General features: G+C 26.0%; 1 protein-coding gene across 1 annotated transcript in view; it reads left to right on the top strand.

Annotated features, from left to right (window-relative positions):
- The window catches only part of LOC100208593 (WD repeat-containing protein 44), a 48,372-nt gene that overhangs the window by 9,445 nt on the left and 14,601 nt on the right, over positions 1-24,326 (top strand). Inside the window, exons 2-11 of the mRNA XM_065788574.1 lie at positions 1,076-1,097; positions 6,849-7,301; positions 7,551-7,707; positions 9,528-9,574; positions 13,151-13,281; positions 15,613-15,693; positions 20,730-20,797; positions 21,038-21,105; positions 21,242-21,322; positions 22,418-22,462. Of these exons, the coding sequence (XP_065644646.1) occupies positions 1,076-1,097; positions 6,849-7,301; positions 7,551-7,707; positions 9,528-9,574; positions 13,151-13,281; positions 15,613-15,693; positions 20,730-20,797; positions 21,038-21,105; positions 21,242-21,322; positions 22,418-22,462 (1,153 nt within the window). The remainder of the gene's footprint in view (positions 1-1,075; positions 1,098-6,848; positions 7,302-7,550; positions 7,708-9,527; positions 9,575-13,150; positions 13,282-15,612; positions 15,694-20,729; positions 20,798-21,037; positions 21,106-21,241; positions 21,323-22,417; positions 22,463-24,326) is intronic.

Raw genomic sequence — 24,326 nt, 5'->3', positions numbered from 1 at the left:
GTAATAATATGGCATGGACTATTAAAGGTTAAATAAATTTGACAGTTAAGTTTAATTTTAATAAACTTAAATATTTATAATTTAATTTTGATTTATAAATTTTTTAAATCAAAATTAAATTATATATTCTTAAAATCAAAATTAAGTTATATTTTTTTTTATCAGAATGAAATTAGATATTTTTATTAAATTAGTTTTAAATTAAATTGTATATTTTTTTATCATAATTAAATTATGTTTTTATGATCTTTGCTTCAAGTTTAAAAAATCAATCATTACAATAAAATAAAAACAAAATAAAAACAAAACATAAATTTCATTCAAAAGTTAATGTGACTTTTTTAAAAATTAATTGCTTATTTTATTTTACTGCTTATAGAATAATTTAAAAATTAAAAAATGATAAAATGTTGCTTAACCGAAATCACTTACTGCTTAGGTAAAATCGCTTAAGGCGTAAATCGCTCTACTCGTAATGCTTTAAAACAAGGACTGATCTATGTATATATATATATATATATATATATATATATATATATATATATATATATATATATATATATATATATATATGTATGTATATATATATACATATATATATATATACATATATATATATATATATATATATATATATATATATATATATATATATATATATATATATAAATATGTTTAACAGTAGGTAACTAATATTTCTAATTGAGTCTATTGTTATCAATTATTTATCAGCCTTTTCATTTGTAATTATAGGTCTTCTAGTGCAAGACCATAGTGCAAGTTTATATTAGTTTTGACTGACAAAATCTCCACAACGTGTGGAGATATTGTCAGTTGTGACAACATTTTAAAAATGTTTTATAAAATTATTTTAAAACAATATTTTTTTGAAAAATTGAAAAAAAAAATGTTTTTATATAATTATATATTATATGAAATGCTTTTTAAAGTATGTAATATGCTAATTTATATATTTGGGTAGACATGCTTATTTAACTTATTTGAATATATTATAAATATTATATGATGATGTATATTTTAATATTAATTTACTTTTATTATGTCTTTGTTTTAGATCAACAGAAAAATTTCGCAAGGTACAATTTTTTAAATTATTAGATTAAGGAGATTTAAATTTGTAAATTTTTATGTAATAAAATTAGTTGCGATATGTAATAAAATTAGTTGCGATATGTAATAAAATTAGTTGCGATATGTAATAAAATTAGTTGCGATATGTAATAAAATTAGTTGCGATATGGAATAAAGTTAGTTGCGATATGGAATAAAATTAGTTGCGATATGGAATAAAATTAGTTGCGATATGGATATATCAATATTATCAATATTACTATATCAATATTACTATTACATAACAGTATTACATTAAAAAATTTTTTTGCTGTTATTGTAAATCTTTTGTTTAAGAAAATGTTGTTTATTTAAATAAATTTCTTTGAAAGATTGTTTTTTTATTATCTTTTCTAGTTTTATTCAGGTTCTCCAATAAAGTAAATTTTTTTTATTGGAAAACTCTCTAATTCTCAGAGGGAAAGTAATATTTCTTAATCTATATTTCTTAATCTATATATATATATATATATATATATGAACTAAATATAAAAAAACAACAACTGTTTTTTGAATTTTAGAACTCGTTTGTGACCTCTTTATGTTTGAAAAGTCTTAAAGGAAAAGAGCGCAACAAATATAATTTTGGTTAACAGTGGCTTCATTTTTCTCTCTCTTTCTCTCTCTCTCTCTCTCTCTCTCTCTCTCTATATATATATATATATATATATATATATATGTATATATATATATATATGTATATATATATATATATATATATATATATATATATATATATATATATATATATATATATATATATATATATATATATATATGTATATATATATATATATATATATATATATATATATATATATATATATATATATATATATATATATATATATATATATATATATATATATATATATATATATATATATATACCTGGAAAGCCTTGAAAATTAGTTAATTTTGGCTAAAGTCATGGAAAACCTGGAAAAGTCAGGGAATTTTTTTTTTAACCAGATAGTCAGGGAAAAGAAATCCAGATATCAGGGAAAATGGAATTCTTATTGAGAAGTTACTCGTGTTACAGTTAAGCAATTATGTTTTTGTTGGTGCTACCCATTAATTTATTTTGACAATTAAAAAAATACTCTACAATGTTTCACAGGAAGGCGTGTGATCGCACGCCATTATATGAACACACAATTTGACCATAGATCTTAAATTTTTTAAAAATTGTAATAAAAATGAGCTGAAAACCTAAGCAAAAACTTAAAAGAATATAACAGCAAACTAAACTAAAAAAAAAAAATCTTAATAAAAGAGAACATAATAAACAAGTAAACATAAGAAACAAAAACTCTTAATTACATATTAACTCTTAGTTAAATTACATTTGGAATAAGCAGCTATGATATTTTCTAATATGTTTATATTATGAAAAATACTTTTGAATCAAGTAACAAATTACTTTGTTAATTACCAGCGATTGTTTTTAATAAACACTTTTTATTCATATTATCGGTTGTTATTTTATTATTACAATAATGTTTTGTTTTTTTTACTTATAAAACTATTTATATATATATATATATATATATATATATATATATATATACATATATATATATATATATATATATATATATATATATATATATATATATATATATATATATATATATATATATATATTTTAATGATCAATTTAGAGTTTTTTTTTAATTATAAAAAAAACTTTTTAAAAAACAATTTTAAGCCTTTTTTTAATTATAGAAATAGTTTAAAACTATTTCTATAATTAAAAAAAGGCTTATTTTAAAGAAGCACGGTTAAACAAAGACAGTTACCCTCATTTTGATTAAAGAAAGGGAAAGCTAATGCACAGGCTAAGTGCAAATTATGCCATAAAATAATTGAACTTTCGAACATGGGTATTCAAGCACTAAAAAGTCACGAAAAAGGAAAAAAGCATATTTCAGTTGCAAGCAATTTCTCTTGTTTTTTTTAAATCGCCTGTGGAAGTGGAAGAGTCTAATTTAAAGATAACTGATAGTTTCTCAAAAGGACACATTATGAAGCCACAATCTTTAGAACTCATTGTATCAAGTTCTGATAAAATTTGTGCATTAATTATGCAGGCATTGCATTGTTGCTTAAATAAAATTTCCAACAATTCAAACAAAGATCCCACTTATTTGTTCTAAGCTATGTTTTCTGACAGTGAGATTGCTAAATCTTTTTAAATAAGACCAAATAAAGTTGGATATAGCATCCCTCATGGTTTTTGGCCTCATTTCAAAGCTATACTTAAACAACAACTAAGCCTGTCTCCCTGGCTTGTTGTGTCCTTTGATGAATCCCTCAACAAGAAAACTCAAACTTGTCAAATAAAATTTACTCATCCGATATTGGAATGAAGAAAAAATAAAATTTGAAGTGAGGTATTGGGATTCCTCATTTATGGGACATAGTACCAGATTTGATTTGCTGAATCATTTTAATGAAGTGATAAATGTTCTTATTATCAGCAAGGTTATTCAGGTCTCTATGAATGGACCCAGTGTAAACTTAAAATTTCACAGAGATGTTCAAAGCAAACGTGACAAACATGAACTATCTAAACTTATTGAAATTGGCTGCTGTTCTCAACACATAATTCAGGGTGCTTTTAAAAAAAGAGTAGAATCAACTTATTGGGAAATTTAGAAGACATTCAAAAGCTGCTTTATCTTATTTTACGATTCCCCTGCCAGAAGAAGTGACTTTATCAGTATCACTGAAGGTTCTGTGTTCCAGCTTTCATTTTTCGCGACCAGTTGTGTTGAAGACAAAAAGGTAGCAGAAAGATTAGTTGGTATTTGGCCTTCTATTATAAAAGTTGTAATTTATTGGGAGGCTCTGTCTAAAAGCAAACTGCCATCTGGCGTATCATATAAGTTTGTTGTAATTGCTGTTTAAAAGAAACCTTCCCTTGTAAAATTCCAGTTCTTTAGCTTCCTGGCGAGCATATTTGAATTGTTTCTGAAGCTCTATCAGACAGATGGTCCAACATTACCTCATCAATGGTGATCTTGAGCAGTAGGTTAAGGGTATTCTTAAGATGTTCATTAAATCTGAAACTATTGAGACTTGCTCAAAACTGTCAAAGCTAAGAAAGAATGATGAAAGTTATTTTGAAGGATATTGAAAAATTTAAAATTCAATGCATGCATATTTTGATTTCAGCTGCTGAAAAGTTATTCAAAAGATGCCCACTTGATTCTGTGGTTGTTAACATGAATACTTGTTTTCTGCCAAATTTTTATGATCAGATCACATTTAAAAAAAAAATGGAGTCAAATGAAAACATTGCTGCATCATCTTATCTTACTTGAAATTTTACCTGCTTCTAATTTGGACAAAGTTATCAACCAGTTCTCAAAGTTTATGTCAGCAGAGTTTGCAATAAATCAGGGATGTTTTCATTAGCTATAATCAAAAAAATAAACGCTTAGATGATTTTTACTTCAAAGATTTTGACATAAAAAAGTATCCAGAGTTGTTATCTGTCATTAAGTTGATTCTGACTCTGAGTCATGGACAGGCATTCAAGGAACGAATGCCTATCCATGAACAAGAGTTCAGTGTCAATAAGGATGTTGTGACTGACAATATGTCAACAGATGGTATTGTTGGGCTATGCCTCGTGTGTGATTTAATGCTGTTCACTACAATTTTTATAAGCAGACAATGTGTCAGTTCCTGTTTCTAGGCCCTGTAACAGCTTGTTTAAGCAACATCTGTTGAAACTTCTGCATTTTCGGTTGAATATGTATTTAATTAAAAGAACTAGATCATGTGCAATTTAATAGGTTTGTTTGGCTCTTGATGCTCAAAATATTTTTTAATGTTTCAAAGCTATGTCTTGTAATACTGTGCTATTTTTATCTGAAGATATTGTTGGATTAGCAAAGTTACAGCTACATATAGTGATAACAAAGGTACAGCTAAAAATAGTGATAATGAAGGTACAGCTACAATATAACCAGCTCAGCACCACCTGATTGGTCTGAAATTAGAAAAAAACAGCAAAGAACCTTCTTAGGATGATGAGATTACAGCATCAATGAGCAAAAGGAAGCATAACCCAGCACACATTTCAAGAAGGATTTGATGAGCAATTATGATAAATTAAAATCAACCTTCAGAAATAGTAATGAGATTAAGGAAACAGGCAGCTGGAGAGACGGCATGAAGTTTCTTTACCATCTCACTCGTGTCTTTCGTCACTATACTGAGATGAATGAGATACCCTTTGTAAAGTTTCAACTGATCTCAAACATCAGTAATGCACGTTGGAACTCCTTAGCCATTCTAGCCCTTCTTGCATTTATTCTGATGGCCTAAAACCCCTAACAGGCAGTGTAAAATTGCTTCATTTATTACCTACTCATGAGTTGACCATTGGTTTAACAGCCAATTATTTCAGCATCCATTGTTGTGAACGTATGTTGCATATGTGACTCTGAATCTTGTGTTCAATTTTGTAACTGCTTAAAGGAAGTAATGTCAAACAGCTAATTCAAAGCATTAAAGTTTTGTTTCTTTCTGCTGCGTTCATAGCCTTTTCAAAGTTTTGCTAATTTTGTACAAATGACTTAATCATATAGATGTAGAAAATTCAATTGTTTTGCTCCAATGGAGATGTTGCTGCAATGCAGTTTTCTAGTGAAAGTAAAACTGTGAAACTTGATACATGTTTCAGTATGTTTAAACATTGCATAATTTGAAGTTTACATACGTTAGATATTAGCATACACTTTTGTTCACGTTTTCTTATAAAAAAAAGTGCTGCCACTCTTTCTTGCAACTACATCTGCAATGGCTGCCAAGGTTCCGTGTCAAACACACTTGAATGAGCGTGTTTGACACAGAACAGATGATATACGTTGCTACAATGATTAGACTGAAAAAAATAGGCATTACCTCCTGGCAATATCTTAAGAAGAATTTCACTGTCAACAAGTCAAGCATTCTTTTCTGTAATATGGGTTCTGATCATGTCTTAGAACTAAAAAAACAAAATTTTGAAGGCAACAGGAGAGGTTAGTGGTTTTACACAAAATCCAACGTGCTTAAACACTTTTTGCCTTATTGCTCCTGCTTTAATTTTCATATCAAAAATCTTTTGCGAAAATAATAATTTTGAATCACAATTTCAGTTTTTTTGAAACAACAAAAAAATAACCCATTAGAACTTTGTAAATTTTGAATTTAAAGTTAATGCCTCTTTTAAAATCAAATTTATTGAGTTGACCAAGTTTCTGATATTTTTTATTTTGACAAACTTATTGTCAAAAAAAAAATCCATTTTAATGCAAAATTTTAAAAATTTTAATGCAATAATGCAAATTTTAATGCAATAATGCAAATTTTAATGCAATAATGTAAATTATAATGCAATAATGCAAATTTTAATGCAATAATGTAAGTTTTAATGCAATAATGCAAATTTTAATGCAATAATGCAAATTTTAATGCAATTATCTAAATTTTAATGCAATAATGCAAATTTTAATGCAATAATAATTGACTTAAAAGTTTTAAACTAGTCAATTGTTAAGAATATGAGTTTTGAATTCAAGTTTTACAATAAAGCATAACAAAAAATAATCAAAAATAAGACATTATTTGATATAATGTATATCAAATGTTATAAGTACCTCTTACTTTTCTTATAAATGTATATATTTTTTTATAAATATTTTGTTATTTTTATTTAGTGTATTGAATCTGATTCTGCAAGTATTCCAATTACAAATTCCTTCACAGAGTATCAAAATGTTTCACAAAATAATACACATAAAAATATAGAAGAAAAATTAACAAATAATTGTCTAATTAAACACGATGTTCACGAGATCAAGTATGATCCTATTAGGCAGGACTCTTCAAATCTGAATAACTACCAATCCTCCAATCAAAATAATTTTGCTTCTGCCAATAAAAATATAGATAATAATTCAATAACTTCAGATATTTCTTCACATGTAATGCTTGAAAATAATTTAAGCAATCATAGTACTATAGAACAGCCCGGCCAAAGTTATGTTGAAGAAAAGCACTTTATAAATTGTGAGACAGCATTACTTAATACTGCTTCTAACAATCTGGAAACAGTAGATGCTGTACCTGTAGCTCCACCAAGACGAAAGAAAAAGCAAGCAAAGATTCAAGTAAGTTGTCATTTATTATTAATGTTTTCATTTTCTATAACATTAAATTTAATTTGCCTTAAATTGTATTTTTAGTGTTGCAATGTTCTCTGTAAATAAAATTAATTGTATATTATAAATATTTTTATATAATTATTGCTCTAAGGAACTGTTTTCTAATTTTATTATGTCAAGTGCTATTTTTTCTGACACTTGTCTTAAGTATTGCGATTTTCTTAAATACATTTAAATTCATTTACTTTTGTTTAGGCAATAAATGTAGCTGTGTCTGAACCAAAACATGTGGAGGATTTATCACCATTTATTCGTGTAAGTCCGAGCACAAATGAAATGAATGAAGTACTTCAAAGTGGAAATTCATTAAATGTGGTATGCAATGAAGATCTTATGGCTTTTAAAAGTGGAGGTTGATGAATAATATTTTTATAAATTGTTTTAAAATTAAAAAAACAAAAAACAAATATGTTAAAGTCAATGATAACAGTAAAAAATACTTAAAGTATAACATGCCTCACATAGTAAAGAAGTTTTGTGTATCCATTATTAGTTTACAGTAATTTATTTTACATATACAGCCTAACTGACCAAAAGTTTTTTACAAAAATGTTTTTTTTGTTTTTACAACTACATTTTTAGTTTTTTAAAGATTCGTACTTTTTGGTGAAATTGTTATTATTTTCTTTGATTTTCATATTTTTATCGTTTTTGTTTCCAAATTTATAATTAAATTTTTTGTTAATACAAATTTATTAAGAATAATTTAACAATCTTTTTAATTTTTCTTTTTTCTTTTTAGTTTTTCTTTTTTAAAAAAGAAATAAAAAGGTGTTCACTAAAAATAAAAAGGTGTTTAGTAAAAAAAGGAAACAATTATTATTCATATATACCCAGTCATTCAGAAAAATTGGAAATTAGTGAAAATATTAAAATGGTTTGTTAAAAACCACAATTTCTTTTAAAAACACATTTAAAACAGTTTTTTTTTTCCTAAAACGTTTTAAGAAGATGAGTTTGAATTAATTGAGGATAAAATATTGATTGTCATAACCAATAGCTTTAGATGTCTCAAATTATTGCTTGGAATCAATTCATTTTTCCTCTTAGATAAAATGTTATTTTAAAACCTTTTGCATTAACATTAATCATAACTTTTAAAACTATTAAAAAATTAAAAAGTTTTCTGAAATATTTAACTCAGTATAAAATATTTACCAAATAATATTTTGTATTGACTTAACTATATGGTACTTTAATTTCTATATGGTTTTAAGTCATCACTGTTGTTCTCCTATAATTCTGGTCAGGAATATTCATGCATTTCTAAAGATTTTTTATAAGTTGACAGTTTGTTTAAAACATAAGCCTCAGTCTTATATTTTTTTCAGTCTTATGTTCAGTTTTCATGCATTTCTAAAGAATTTTTATAAGTTGACAGTTTGTTTAAAACATAAGCCTCAGTCTTATATATATTTTCAGTCTTATGTTCAGTTTTGAAGCTTTAACTTAAATTTTTTTTTTTAGTTTTACAGTTGTTTATTTGAACTACAATTATTTTTTACCATTGTTAATACTTTTTCGCTATCATTAATTTAATATTATTATTTCGTTATTATTAATAGTATTTTGTTATTATTATTATTATTATTGCTATTGTTAGTATTGTTGTTGTTGTTATCATTATTTGCTTATTAATAACAATAAAAAGAGATAAAAATTATTAACAAAAATAAATCGTTGAGCATAAAGTATTAGGTTAAGTTATTTAAATTAATATCAAATAAAACATATAGATATAAGTTTAACAAACCTTAAAATAGCTTTATCTAGCTTTAAAAATGGATGTATAATAAAAAATAATCTATTTGTACTATTCAAAAGTATGGAAGTTGAACTCACTGTTGCAATAATATGGAAGTTGAACTCACTGATGCAATAATATGAAAGTTGAACTCACTGTTGCAATAACAAAAGTATTAAAATAATAACAGTTTAATAGTTTTTTGGACACAAATCTTTTTAATGCTTTGTTTATACCAGTTAAAATAAAAAATAAATCAGACATTTATTATTATTTTAATGAAATAAAATGATTAGAGATGAATATTAAAAAAATATATTTAACAAAATATTTTAAAATATATATATATATATATATATATATATATATATATATATATATATATATATATATATATATATATATATATGTTTTTTGTTGTTTATCAGGAATGCCAGTTACCAATAACATCAGTGGCAGACAACTAACAGATGATGTAAGTTTTTCTTAAATTTACTTTATAATTTGTTTTATATTTACTAATTTTTTTTATAGGGAAATTTTATAAGGTTATATAGATTATTAATTGGGGTCTAAAAAGTCAACTGGCTGTGAAACTAAACATTTACTTTAGTTATATTATGTATAAGTGAGAACTTTTTTATTTGCTATAACAACTATATTTTGATGATTATAATAATTATTATAGTTAAATATTATTATAACTAAAATAACTATACTTACTTGAAGTTCATCTAAAGTACAATGCACTAAAAAATCTCTTGTGAAATCAAAAGCAGAAAATCATAATAACTAAATAATGATAAAATCATAAGAACCATAATTTTGGTCAGAAGTTCCTAAAATTGTTGGATCTACTAGGTTCGAAGGACTACTAGGTTTGAAGGACTACTAGGTTTAAAGGACTACTAGGTTTGAAGAACTACTAGGTTTGAAGGACTACTGGGTTTGATTAGTTATAAAAGTATAAGAAAAGTATATACAGTCTTTATAATCAATCAATTATTAAAGCAAACTAATCATAGCAATAAAACCAATCTTTAAGTTAAGTCAATTAATTATTGCAGTAAATCAACCTTTCATTACAATAAATGAACTAATCATTCGTAATAAAAAAAAAGAACTTTTATAACAAATAAACTAATTGTTTATTTAAAACAAACAATTTTGGTGAACTTATTAAAACAAATCCATTGATCATTAAAATAAACCAATCATTTATTACAATAAGTCAACCAATAATTCCAATAAATGAACCAATCATTTCAATAAAAAAAAAAAACTACTTACAATAAATCACTCAATCATTGCAATAAAAAACTCATCATTACAAATAATGTTAGCAAAAATATTATAAAATGAGGATCAAAAAATGATTATGATTGTTTAAAAGATTATAAATTAATTTTAAAACAATGTGCACATTTTTTTTTACATTAACATTGTTAGTGTCATTTATACTGGACCCACAGCAAAAATTAGACGCACAACAAAAATTGGACTCACAGCAAAACTTTGAGACACTTCTTTGGATACTGGAAAAAAAGATTGTTATCCAGCAAGGACAACTTTTATACTTTGAGAGACAAGTTTCAATAATTTTATAAACTTTATTTTGAATTCTTTAAAACAAACTAAATATTGTTAAAACAAGTTTTAGTTAAAACAAGTTTTCTTAAAACAAGTTTTAACTTTTTCAATTTTTTATTAAAAAAAAGAATTAAAATGAAAAAAGTGCTAAAAGTTCAGCTGTTTGAAGTTTTTTAGAACTTTTAGATATCTTTCCTTTAATTGCACTCAAATAAATCTCTCAGATATTACTATTACCAAATTAATTGTTGAGCAAGAAGGTTGAAATCATTATTTATTGCCAAAAAGTAAGTTGTTATATTTAGAGTACTTTGTTTATTTGATGGTTTGAGTTAGAAGAGATTCAACTTAATGAAAGATTTATTGATTAAATATTTAAAGATCTTGTGTAAAAATATTGCAGACTCCAGAATTTAGAGTAATAAAGGGTTATATTACATAGGGTTATCCCATAAAGTTTTCTTATTTTTACTGGTAAAATTTTTTGAATTATAGATAAAGTTTTGGAGAAAACCTTTGCTAGCTTATAATAGTGATGTTATCTTTTTACATCTTTTATCACAATATTTATCTGGACATCAACCCTCATTGCCCTTTTTTTCTTTTCACTCTTTCTAAAATCTACATTTCCTGGTCAGATAGTTTTATTAGTATGAACTTTTCTTCTGATTATTAAAGATTTTTCCTTCATTTACAGTTGCATTGTAAAGATCTAACATCTACTGATCAACCACACTGCCTGATGTCCTTAACATCTCAGGAAATACACCAGAAGGACCATCAGCCTTGCCTAACTGAGCCCTTTGGATAGCTGGTTAAACTTTACTATAACAAGAGGTGAATTAACTCAAATTTGCCAAAGCAAGAAAGTTTTGGGTAAAAAAACAAAACTAATGCACTGCAACAGAAATAATAAATTTTACTGGGATAACTTCATATCATGACTTACATGTTTAAAATATTACCTGTATATATAGTTGTTAATATTAACAATATTTTTAATATTAATAATATTGTTAATATTAGTAATATTGTTAATATTGTTAATATTAATAATATTGTTAACATTAATAATATTGTTAATATTAATAATATTGTTAATATTAATAATATTGTTAATATTAATAATATTGTTAATATTAATAATATTGTTAATATTGTATAAATAGCTGTTAATATCCTGGTAATATTAGTACAGTTTTAAAATACTTATTTCTATATACTAAAATTTTAAGAAAGTAAAAGTTTGCTAAATAAAAGTGTATTACTACGTCAGAAGTATTACAAGTACACAAATTTTAATAAAAAACATTTCTCCACTGCTCCACAATGGTCCAAAAAATACATGTGTTAGTTTAAAAAATTGACATCTGATGTGATAAATACCATTGCAAATATCTGTGTGACTAGAATAACTTTTGGCTTTTTTTATCGAAAAGATTATTTAAAATTTAATAGTTTAAGAAATATATAAAAAAACATTGAAATAGAAAGAAAAAAAAAATTCACACCAGCACCACAGACTTAGCAATACATTGTGCTATCCACACTTACTTACCATTAAGTAAGTTTCTTAAATTTTTTTGGATATGGTAGGACGAGTATTTTTGAATGTTATTTGTTTGTCTGTTCAAACAAATAGTCACTTTTTTGAAAGTTGATTAATAAAAATACAACAATCAAGTCGTTCAGTTTCATATTGTTTGCAAAGCGAGCGAGCCAATCTTACAATAGGGGCTTACAAAATGTTTTTATCTTAACTGTTTTGTATAGGTTGTCATCAGGCAAAAAATAAAATTTAAGATTTTATTTTAATCTCAAAAGTTACTTCAAAAATGGTGATCTGAACAAAACAGATAAAGATATAGGTTTCATGGTTTATTTTAATTAAATAAAAAGCGCAACAAAGAATAGCTTTAAAACATTTTAAGTCTTCGTACTTTTTCAATGCGCTCATAATAGAACATCATTTTGTAACAGAGGTTTTTCCTATGTCTATTCCTGTGTAATTTCCTATGTTATTCCTTTACACAACAATTACTTCTTTATCTTTAAATGATGCTGACTCTATACAACTCTTACAGTTGGAAATCCTAACAATGTGTAACTGCGTTGGAACTTTAAATATTACTTGAAATCTATTAAAAGAATTAAGAAAGGTTTTAATTAAAGAAATTATTTAATTTTATGAAGAACATTTTTTTACTATAAAATTCTTTACAGGAATATAAAAATTGCAATTTCTTTAAATAATAAAATATCAACATAACTAAATCCCTTCGGACCCTTGTGATATACATTTCTTTAATTTGTACCTTGTATTTGATTTGCAACTCTGAAGATATTTCTTTTGTACTTTAAATCTCACCAAATAACTTCTGCTCATCAGCATTTTTCACATTCTATAAAATTTCATTTTTTTCTTTTCTATATTATAAATACTATTTTATATATTTAATAGGAAATTTTGGAACAGGTTGTAGTCAAAAATCTGGATACAGGTGAAACTATACCATTATCAAAAGCTGAAGAATCTTTGCCTGAATGTACAAATCCTTTAGCTCTTCACATTTTACGTTTAGCAGAAAATAGGTAAGATGCATGTTGTTTAACACACTTTCATCTATTATTATTATCACACATATAATATATATATATATATATATATATATATATATATATATATATATATATATATATATATATATATATATATATATATGTATTTATTTATATAAATAATTGTTGTATTGAGAAGTTATTTGGGGACACTGTTTTTAAAAAAAAGTTCCTCATACGTCCTCAGAAATGTGTACTGGTGTAGTAGTATTTGAATCCTGCAGATGTTCTAAGGATTTTCTTTTGATTTTTTTATGCAGGCATCACATTTAATAACAATTTATGCTATCTTAATGAAAAGAGAGCATGTTATATACACTTTTATCCTATATTTTATATAATTCCCTTTACTTTTGATAATGCAAAGAACTTATGCTAAGTTTATATCCATAATTAAGTACTAGATTTTGGCATTTAATTTGGGTGCTCAAACTAATATACTGGTGACAAAATTGGTATGTCAATGTGTATATATATATATATATATATATATATATATATATATATATATATATATATATATATATGTATATATATATATATATATATATATATATATATACAGACTTAAATATTCACAATGTTTATACATTTTGTGTGCTTTAATTTTTAAAATCAACAATTTAAGCCAGTCATTTTTTTCGCAAAAAAAAAAAAAGAAAATTATTATATACTGAAGATTAGGGTGCAACAAGGTTTTTTTTGAAAATACAAATGCATCCTTAGTAAGCTGCTCTATGACACTATGGTTCTACACTAAAAGTTGTAGGTCATTACAAGATTGACCAATGAACAAGCAGTTTTGTATGATTAGCATTCTCACTACTTATTAAAAGCAATATCAAGGAAATTAGTGTCAATGTCAGTCATTTTAAAAAAACTGTAAGAAATCAACAGTTCTCTAAAGTTCAGCAGTAGTGATTTAAGCAGATGTAAACCTCCATCAACTTTTATTGTTGATACAAGATATGTTTTCTCTACACAGGACATTTTTACAAGAGTCACATATTCTTTACTCAAGTTTTAAGAGTGCCTATTATTATATATTATTATCTTCAGGCCTTAGGTTTTATAACTGTATCATCATAGTTGTTAAATGTCTGGTGATTGTCATTAAATGCTGCAGTTGCAACCTTTTGACACAAAAACCAAGATTTCAAATAGACATTAACAATGAATCTGTTGAATTAATTTTTTCCATTTAGTTCACATGCTGACAGCTTTATAAAAGGTTTGTTGCCATTGAAGAATATCTTTCCATTTTTCTCTAAATTGATTAAAAAGCAAGATTTTGGTATCACTGGATGGAAAAAAATTAACATAACAAACATTGAGAGAAAAAAAATTATAATAAATTTTTTTTGTAAAAATATTTATTTTTAGTTTTTAGTTTAAAAATGTCTTTTTCTAGGCAGTAAATTCTAAAATAATAATTTTTTTAATGATTAATATTTTTAAAGTTTTTATATAATTTTGCTGCTTTTGAGACCCAACATGATATACTTTTGAAGAACTATTTTTTTGATAATTATAGTGATCCGTCTGATGTTTAAGGGTCTTGGGCTACCCCTAAAAATATTTTTTGAAAATTTTTTAATTATAGTATTATTTTATTATATAGAACACATTTATAGGGTGAGAGCAGACATTTAAAAAAGGGTAGTTTTAACGACCACCCTACATACATATATACATATATACATACATACATACATACATGTATGTATGTATGTATGTATCTATACACATATATTACATACACATATCGTCGCATGAGAATTATAGGGTTCTATCTGCATTTTTTGATGTTGTGAGAGCTTAACTTTCGATATTTAATTTTAAAATGTTTTAATGCTATTATTCTTTATAGTTATAAATTACAAGTCGTTTATGTTATTATGGTTTCATTATTAAAAATGTATTATTATTCATAATATTTTTAAAGTTGTTTGTTTTTATTATTAATTACTAATTAAAACTTTAATTGTTAGATTCTTTTAACATAAAAAAATGCAGATAGAACCCTAAAATTCTCATGCAACGATATGCAGTATATATGATTTATTTAGATGATTAAAAAAACCAAAAATATAAAGTAGATTAAAGTTAAAATATGGAAGAGTTCAGATATTGAAGATACAATTTGAAAAAAATTGTTATAACATTTCTTTTTTTTCTTTTTTTCTTCGTGTTTTTAATTATACATAGTTTACATATTTTTAAAGTTATAAGACATAGTTTCATATTTTTAAAGCATAAATGTTTAAATATTGTATTTTTAATGTGTTTTATCACTTCATGCAGTGATTTTGTTGACCTCACAGAAGAAGATGGTAGGTTATCTGACACATCAACAACTTCTAGTATTAAAGTTCAGGGTAAAAGGTATGTATATATTTTTTATATTATATTATTACATTTTTGATCAAATTAAACTTTGTAAAGTTAAATTTATATATACCAAGTCAGTTGGATGTGCCATTCCCCTTTATCTCTAATAACTTTGTATGAAATTTTCTTTTTGAAAATTTGTATCCTGGTTAAGTCTGACTAATCTCTAAAAAATAGATCAAGAAATTATTCAATCGCTGATGTACAAGTATCACAGTATTTAACTTCTATTTAACAAAATCATAAATGCTTTTGATAGTGAAAAAGAAGTTAATGTCAGATCAAAATTAGGATCATCATGATTAACTTGCTACTAAGGTGTTGCATCGCGGAATTATTTGAAACGGTAACAGTAAGGGGTCGTCCATAAAGTATGTACGCTCATAGGAGGGAAGGGGGGGGTCTTCAAAAAGCATACAAAAGCGTATGGGGGGGGGGGGGGGAGGGTTCAATTTAAAAGTACGTACTTTGATTTTCTAATTTATCACAATTAACCAGCTAATCAATAGAAAAGTTAAAATTCTGACTAAAGATTTTAGTTTGCCAACATAAAAAGATGTATGGTATAGGGAGTAGAGGGTATAGTTTCCCTCTATGTACACATGCATGGGCCCTCATTTTGGGGGTCAGAAAATTTGTAGTTTACAATATTTTTCTACAAAAATTAAAATCTGTTGATAAATTTAAATTCACTTTTAGATGGTGAAGTTGAAAATTTTACTACATTAGTGCGCTCACGTATGGGCAGGGAGCAAGTGTTTTAGGGCTTTTTGTTCCCAGGCCTCCGCCATCCTAATTTTTTGAAAGTCTCCTCATTTGGCATAGGTATAAACATACTTAAGTTTGGAGTTTGCACGATGTGTGGAAGTGTCCTATCTGGAACATCAAAAAATCCTGTGAGCACACATGCCACCCCTTATATAATGACCCTGAGTAAGGCGTATTTCAGGCAACCTATTTTTTGAGTCAATAAAAAACAGGTTTTAGCATGGTCTTGGTTAATGGGTTTAAGTTTCCCCCTAAAAAATGTGTCATTAGGGTTTCAAAATCTTCCAAATTTTACCGCTAGGTTTTGCTAAAATAAAAAGCTGCTTAAATTAGCAAAGGGCACATATTTTGCTGTTCCCCCCCCCCCCCCTCAAATTAGGGGTATGGGTAGCCTACTCTCGGAACTGGGTTTTAGCCTTTGTTTTCAAATTACTTATCTCTTTTTTTATGGAAATACTAAAGAGGTCTAACTGAAAAAAATGTCCACCTTAAGTATAGTTTATTTTTATTTGATTCGTTATTAAAACAAAAAAATAGTACAATATGGATATTCTGGGCATTAAACTCCGGTCACTGCCGTCAATGTCCTACACATTAACTTCTCGGCCAAACTCACTTATCAGCGACATGTAATTTAACTCTATTAAAATAAATATATGTATATATATTTGAAGACGTTTTTGAATTGTGCAAACAAATTGGCTTTGGGGTCGCATAAAGTATCTAAGGTACCTCCTCCACCTTTTTTTTTTGAATAAACTTTTTTATTGAAAATAAAAAAGTTGGGGGGGGGGGGGTTATTGAAAAACATACAAACTTTTTTATGGGGGTGTGGACTTAAAAGTACGCATGGCAACAGGGGGAAGGGGGGGGGTCAAATTTCAAAATTTTTGGCATATGTACTTTATGGGCGACCCCTAACGAGAAATCAGTTAAAATTTGAACAAACAAAATAATAGTTACAGGAAAAATTTTATTGTTGAAAAATTAGGAGAGATGAGAATTGTTAAATGGCGAGAAATTCCGTAAAAAGCCAAGCAAAAAGGAAATACATTTATTCTCTAACTTTCTATGAATATTTTGAAATTTTCAAATTGTCCAATCCCTTTGCGCCAGCATTTCGAGGTAATTTAAGTTTAAGTAAAACATAGATATCCTCAAAATGCTGATTTGATTCAAGATTCGAGTCAATTTGCAAATCAAGGCCTGCTTCAATTTGTGAATTGATTCAAAACCAAAAAAGGTGATTCACAGGGCCCTCATGTATACATATATATATATATATATATATATATATATATATATATATATATATATATATATATATATATATATATATAAGAAAATAAGAATATACTATATACTATATATGTAAGAATATGCTATATATGTAACATATACTATAGTGTCTTATGGATACTATAATTTATGATATCCATAAGACATTATAGTATATGTTACATATATAGTATAAAGTGTAATGCTACATACAAGCTATTATATTTTATATATATAATTATTATATGTTATTTTATAATATGTCTATGTATATGAATGATGTTTTGTGTTCTTATTTATTATAAGAAAGAGAATTGCTTTATTATTTGTTTGACATTTATTTCTATATTTATACATTAAATTGTTAGATCTAACTACTATATTAACTGTGTGTAGTCTTGTGTCGTTATTTCAACCTCTATTGAGTTTAGCGCTACGGCTTTTAAAGGAGAATTCCTTGTGCGGAGTCAATCTCTTAGGGAATACATTAGCAATCATTTTCCATTTAATTCTCCAAAAGGAATTACAATCGCTATTAATTGTCTGGAGGGAATTGTTTGCATAACAATCATTACAATGCATTATAATGTGAAATTATAATGTATTGTAGTGATTAACTTTCATTAAGTTTGGTACAGCAAAAGAATTAGAGGTTTTTTGATAAAATCTTGTTTTGTCTCAAAATGAAGTGAGATTAGATTTTTTACTTATTGTTATAACGAGATGGCAACGTAAATTAAAAAGTAACCGAATATCTTCCGAAACTATAAATTGCTGTGTTTCATTTTGTCAATCTTGCTAAAATTTACCGTTTAGTTCCGAGATGCAACAACTCATCTGCTACTGGTAACCTGGTAACATGTAATACAATAATATCTGCCTGATGTCCTACTACCTTTTAGAATTTGTTTTTCTAGGTGAATGATATAAGAAGTTAACTCTAACCTGAATTATCCTTTTTCTTAAGACTCTTTGTTGAGTAATGGCTAGAGGTAATGTCTTAATATAATTACTCATCTTGGGCAGATGTTAACTGCGTTTGGCTACTTTCTTAAAAGACCATCTAAACAAAGACTTTAGAAGTAAGCAGAAAATTTCTGTTGACTAGTTTTGTACACCTTCATTAAACAGGCTGGCATAGATTTATACCTGTGTTACATAGTTTTATGCCTAGGATGATGAGTGTTGGGTCTTCTTGATTCTACTCATTAGTTGATCATTATGCCTACTTGATAGTGGCTGTACAATTCTTTTTTTTATCTTCAAATGAGGGTACAACTCTAAAAGTCTGTTTAATGATTCTGAGAGGGGCTAGTCATAAGATTTCTCAAGCTCAGTTGTAGTTCTTAGAGAAGCTGATTCCATTAACAGCTGTATCAGAGTATTAACAGTGCTATGTTGGGTATGGATGGTGTCCCTGTTATTACTTTTTGTCTATATTTTCAAGGTTACATACGATGCCCTTCGTTATGAATTTGGGTTGATAAGAAGAAATAAAGTAACTGCATTGTTTATTGCTTGGATATCATGCACAGTGATGAGTTAAGTTTTCTTGTAATTGAAACATAAATAACGTATTTAAAACTATAAACCAAAAAAATTATTACCACCAAATTTATCACCAATTTATTCACCAAATCTATCCTTTACAAGTACTAGTGGTCTTTGAAGTAACTTTTCACAAAGTTTACCATATCTACTTGCTTTTTGTAAGACTAATTTAAATTTGATTGTTTCATCTTCAGATTTAATGATCAGTTAATGGCTCTTCTCCTTTGATTTGACTGGCAAATCTAAGGTTTAGACCTGGGCATAAACTTATGTACCAACTCACCTATTTGTTTCAAAATCAGGTTTGAATCTAGTGTTATTTTTTTAAGTGCTATTTTTTTTTATGTGCTGCTCCTCCTTCAATTTATACCTTCTTATTCTTTATCCTTCTCCTTTTTGTCATTATTTTCATCTCTTCCACAAGAACAACTCTCTAAAGAAATAATGTCAGTTTATTATGGCAAGGAATCAAAGCAAAAAAATCTGATGACGGTGACATGAATCTGATGACAATGATGTGAATCTGATGACCATGGTGTGAATCTGATGATAATGACATGAATCTGATAACGATGACATGAATCTTATGACAATGAAGATCCATTATTCTAAGATTACTAAATCTCATATTATTAAGTTATTATTAAGTTCTAAATTTCAAATATTGAATTCTCCTATCCCAGAAGTTCAGTTCTAGAGACTTATGGAAAATCTTTAATAATGCCATTTAACCCTTTTTTACATGGATTTGATTTTATTACTTGTTCCAAGGATTAGGCAGAACTATTTTCAATGAACTTTTCCTCTAATTTATCTCTTGAATCTAATTGCCATACTCTTCCTGTCATCCTAAAGAAACAGGTCACTCCTTTCTTAGAAATCCTAATTACTCCTGCTTCTGTTGATATATTTTTATTTATTATTTTTGATTATTTTTAATATAATTATGTAATAAAATCTTTAATTTTTATGCAAAACTTGCTAGGTGTTGCTTAGTTTTAAAGTGTCATAATTGGGAATAATTTTGCTTTTTTCTAATTGTTAAGTAAGAAAAAATTTATAAGATAAATTTAGGTTCATTCATTCTCTGTCAGTAGTATTAGAAGTTATTTCATTGATCTTATTGTTAGTTTATATTGCTTTTTAGAGTTTGTATTACTTTTTCATTAATTCCTAAAGTCACATTTTATGCAGTTAAGGGTTTCATTCTTGATTTGTTAAAGTATGTTTAATTTATCTGGATTTATATTAGGGATGATTACAAATATTTTCTCTGATTGTTTAAGTACACCTGGTACATTGAAACACCTGGTTTTTTAGTGATAATTTTTGTGATGACCTTTAGTGATGATTTTTCTTAGGAACTAAAATATCAGTAGTGTAGTAATAATAATGTAAACAATCCCTAACTTATTATTTAATTTACATTCTAGAAAGAAATTGAGAAAGTTCTTTGGTGAAGCAGTGCAAAAGATTCGTAATGTTGCTGATGAAGTTAAATGTAAGTTACTACACTAAAATATTTATGTTGCTGATGAAGTTAAATGTAAGTTACTACACTAAAATATTTATGTTGCTGATGAAGTTAAATGTAAGTTACTACACTAAAATATTTATGTTGCTGATGAAGTTAAATGTAAGTTACTACACTAAAATATTTATGTTGCAGATGAAGTTAAGTATAAGTTACTAAAAAGATGTTCGTCTTCAAACATTTAAAGAAGTAGAACTTTTTTTTTAGCAAGGCGTGGTGACGAGTTTTCATCAGAGGAAGAAGATAACCCACATGAGGAAGGTGGCTTTATCAAGGTATTTTCGTTTTATTCTTTATAAATCATTAATGTATTATAATTATTTATGTATTTTAATTGATTACATTTAATTAAAAATTGGTATAAGTCAAATTATTTCACATAATAATATTTTGATAAATTGATTTTTTTAGTTCAAAAATCATAGAGCTATTAAAGACAGATTGATGTTTTCTAATATCAAGTTGCTGCAAGATCTTACTGGAGAACATGTTGTAATACATAATAGTTTATTTTATTTTAATGTTATTTGAATCAAAATGTTCTAACTGAGGTCTGAATTTATTGACTTATAATAGTTTTGCCATTACATATTACAATATTTTAATAAATATTTCTTATATAATTATTATATAGTTATAATTCTTAAACATATTGTCAATTTACTAAATTAAAAGTTAAAAATTGCTTTTTATGAATTAAATACTCTTGTGTGCTTAATACAAGGAGGAGTGGGAATTAACAGGGTGTGATATACATACATACATACATACATATATATATATATATATATATATATATATATATATATATATATATATATATATATATATATATATATATATATATACACACACACACATATATATACATATATATATATATATATTTATATATATATATATATACATATACATATATTTTTCTATATATATATATATATATACACATATATATATATAAAAGTATATATATATATATATATATATATAAAAGTATATATATATGTATAAAAGTATATATATAAAAGTATATATATATATATATATATATATATATATATATATATATATATATATATATATATTATATATATATATATATATATATATATATATATATATATATATATATATATATATATATATATATATATATATATATATATATATATATATATGTACCTTTATCCCTTGGGATAAAGGTACATATATAGATATGTATCTTTATTGGTATCTATATATGTATCTTTTTTAAGATACATATATAGATACCAATATAATACATAAAGATAGGGATAAAGATAGAGGTGAATTTACATAGATATATCTATATCTATGTAAATTCACCTCCAAGGCCGAGAAGGTCATCACAGACGAGGAGGCAACTCAATTGTCTTAAAGTTAAACTATGTCATATTGATAGAGGTATCTGTATGGGTTTCATGAGTCACATTGACTGAAGGAATTTATATTACAGCGGAAAATGACTGCATTTAAACTTGAATTTATGATTGGGTGAATTAACTGTAGTTAATTCACTCAATCTTAAATTCAATTTTAAATAGATTTGCTTTAATATTATTTTAGGGAGCAATATGGACAATGAAGTTTTCATTATGTGGGAAATTGCTGGTATTTTTTATTTTAACTTTCAATTTTTGGTTAATTAAAAAAAAATTGTCAAGATTTCATAGTTGAGTTTCTTATAATTAAAGTACAAGTTCTTAGTAGATACTTAAAGCATCTACATTTTATTCCAAATTTTTCTTTCAAATCTGCTTCTAACTTTGTTCTTTATAATGTGTTTCTTACTTTGTTCTTTAAAATGTGCTTCTGACTTTTTTCTTTAAAATGTTTTTAATAAAGGTTTATGAGGTTTATAAAAACAAAACCTCGAAGAAAAAAAAGTTGTGTCTATTAAACACACAGCTATTTTTAAATATATGAAACAAGTGGTTAGTAAATCATTTGTATATACAAAAACAATGGAAGTCTACACTTTTATATATATATATATATATATATATATATATATATATATATATATATATATATATATATATATATATATATATATATATATATATATATATATATATATATATATATATATATATATATATATATATATATATATATATATATAAATGGTATGTTAGTTTTAGCAAAGATATTTGATAAATTCTGTATTGTTACATGAAGTTAATGTTGAAAAGTCAAACTTTATTGTGCCATGTTGAAAAAAAACTTGAAGACTAAAATTTACAACTTCTAAAACTGACAACATGATATGTTATTTGGCTGTGAAGGGTTTAGGATTTTATGTTCCCAATTCTTATTCAACTGCCTCCTAGTGGTAATACTAGTGCCCACACAGTTTGAAGACATCTTGCCAAACACTTTAATCTTTGATTGTACTTTGCTGCATTAAAGCCACTTCTTTCTCAAAAAATATCCCTGATTGCCTTAAATTCTGCAAAGATTTCAAGGATAGGACTTGAGTTTTTGAATTTTTAAAAAGTGGCAGCGTATCATGTTCTCAGATAAAGCACAAGGTAAGTATTTGATGGTCACCAAGCTCACACTTTAAACCCTGATAGGTTGCATCACTGCCATCATGCTGGTTTACACTTTTTATAACAAGCTGAAACACCTTTTACAACAAGGTCAATTCTGCAAATATTTTGAAATTTTAAAGAACAATGTGTCTTATTGGTTTTGAATTAAAAAGTGATATTTTCATGCGATTTAAGCGAAAACTATCAAGGTTCCCTTGTTCTGGAATTTATATAAGTTCGCTTGAATATTGCGAGTTTCATGTTACCTCAATACCACAAAGAAGCTGTTCTAAAAGTTGAAGAAGCCTATCCAATTTACTAAAGCATGTTTTATAATGTGACTTTATTCTTTTATGTTCATTTTTGTTATTTTTGTTATTTTTTAAATTAAAATGTGATAAATGCATACACAATACAGCACAAAAACAACTTTATAAGGTGTGAATTTTCAATTAGCAAATCTGCTAAATCATTCAGCATACCAGTAGCAACATTTCACAGGCGTGTCCTTGACATAGGTTAAACAATTGGCAGTGTTTCAAGCATGAGATTTTCAAAACAACTTAAAATAGTTTTGGTAGATCATCAAATTATGGCTTTGGTAGAACTTGCAATAACGTCATCACACTAGTTACCGACTATTTGCAACACCAAGGTCAATCTCATTTGTTTCCTAAAAGTACACCAGGAAGAAATTGGTATAACCTTTTCATAAACCAGTGGAGTTGTTGGTTGAGCATCAGAGCCATAGGCAATATTTCATCACTCAGAGCCGCTTCTTGCACGCAAGAAATAGTAGCAAAGTATTTCAACACACTGCAAAGAAAATATTCAGCGCAGCAGGTATCAATGAAAACACTCCATGCCATTTGTGGAATTTTGATGAAATTGGCATCTCTGGTGATCAAGATAAGCAAAATATAGTTTGCCGGCGTGGT

This window comes from Hydra vulgaris, chromosome 01 (assembly GCF_038396675.1).
Source record: "Hydra vulgaris chromosome 01, alternate assembly HydraT2T_AEP".
Lineage (NCBI taxonomy): Eukaryota > Metazoa > Cnidaria > Hydrozoa > Anthoathecata > Hydridae > Hydra > Hydra vulgaris.
Note: the sequence above shows the minus strand (reverse complement) of the source record. Positions and strands in the feature narration are given on the sequence as shown.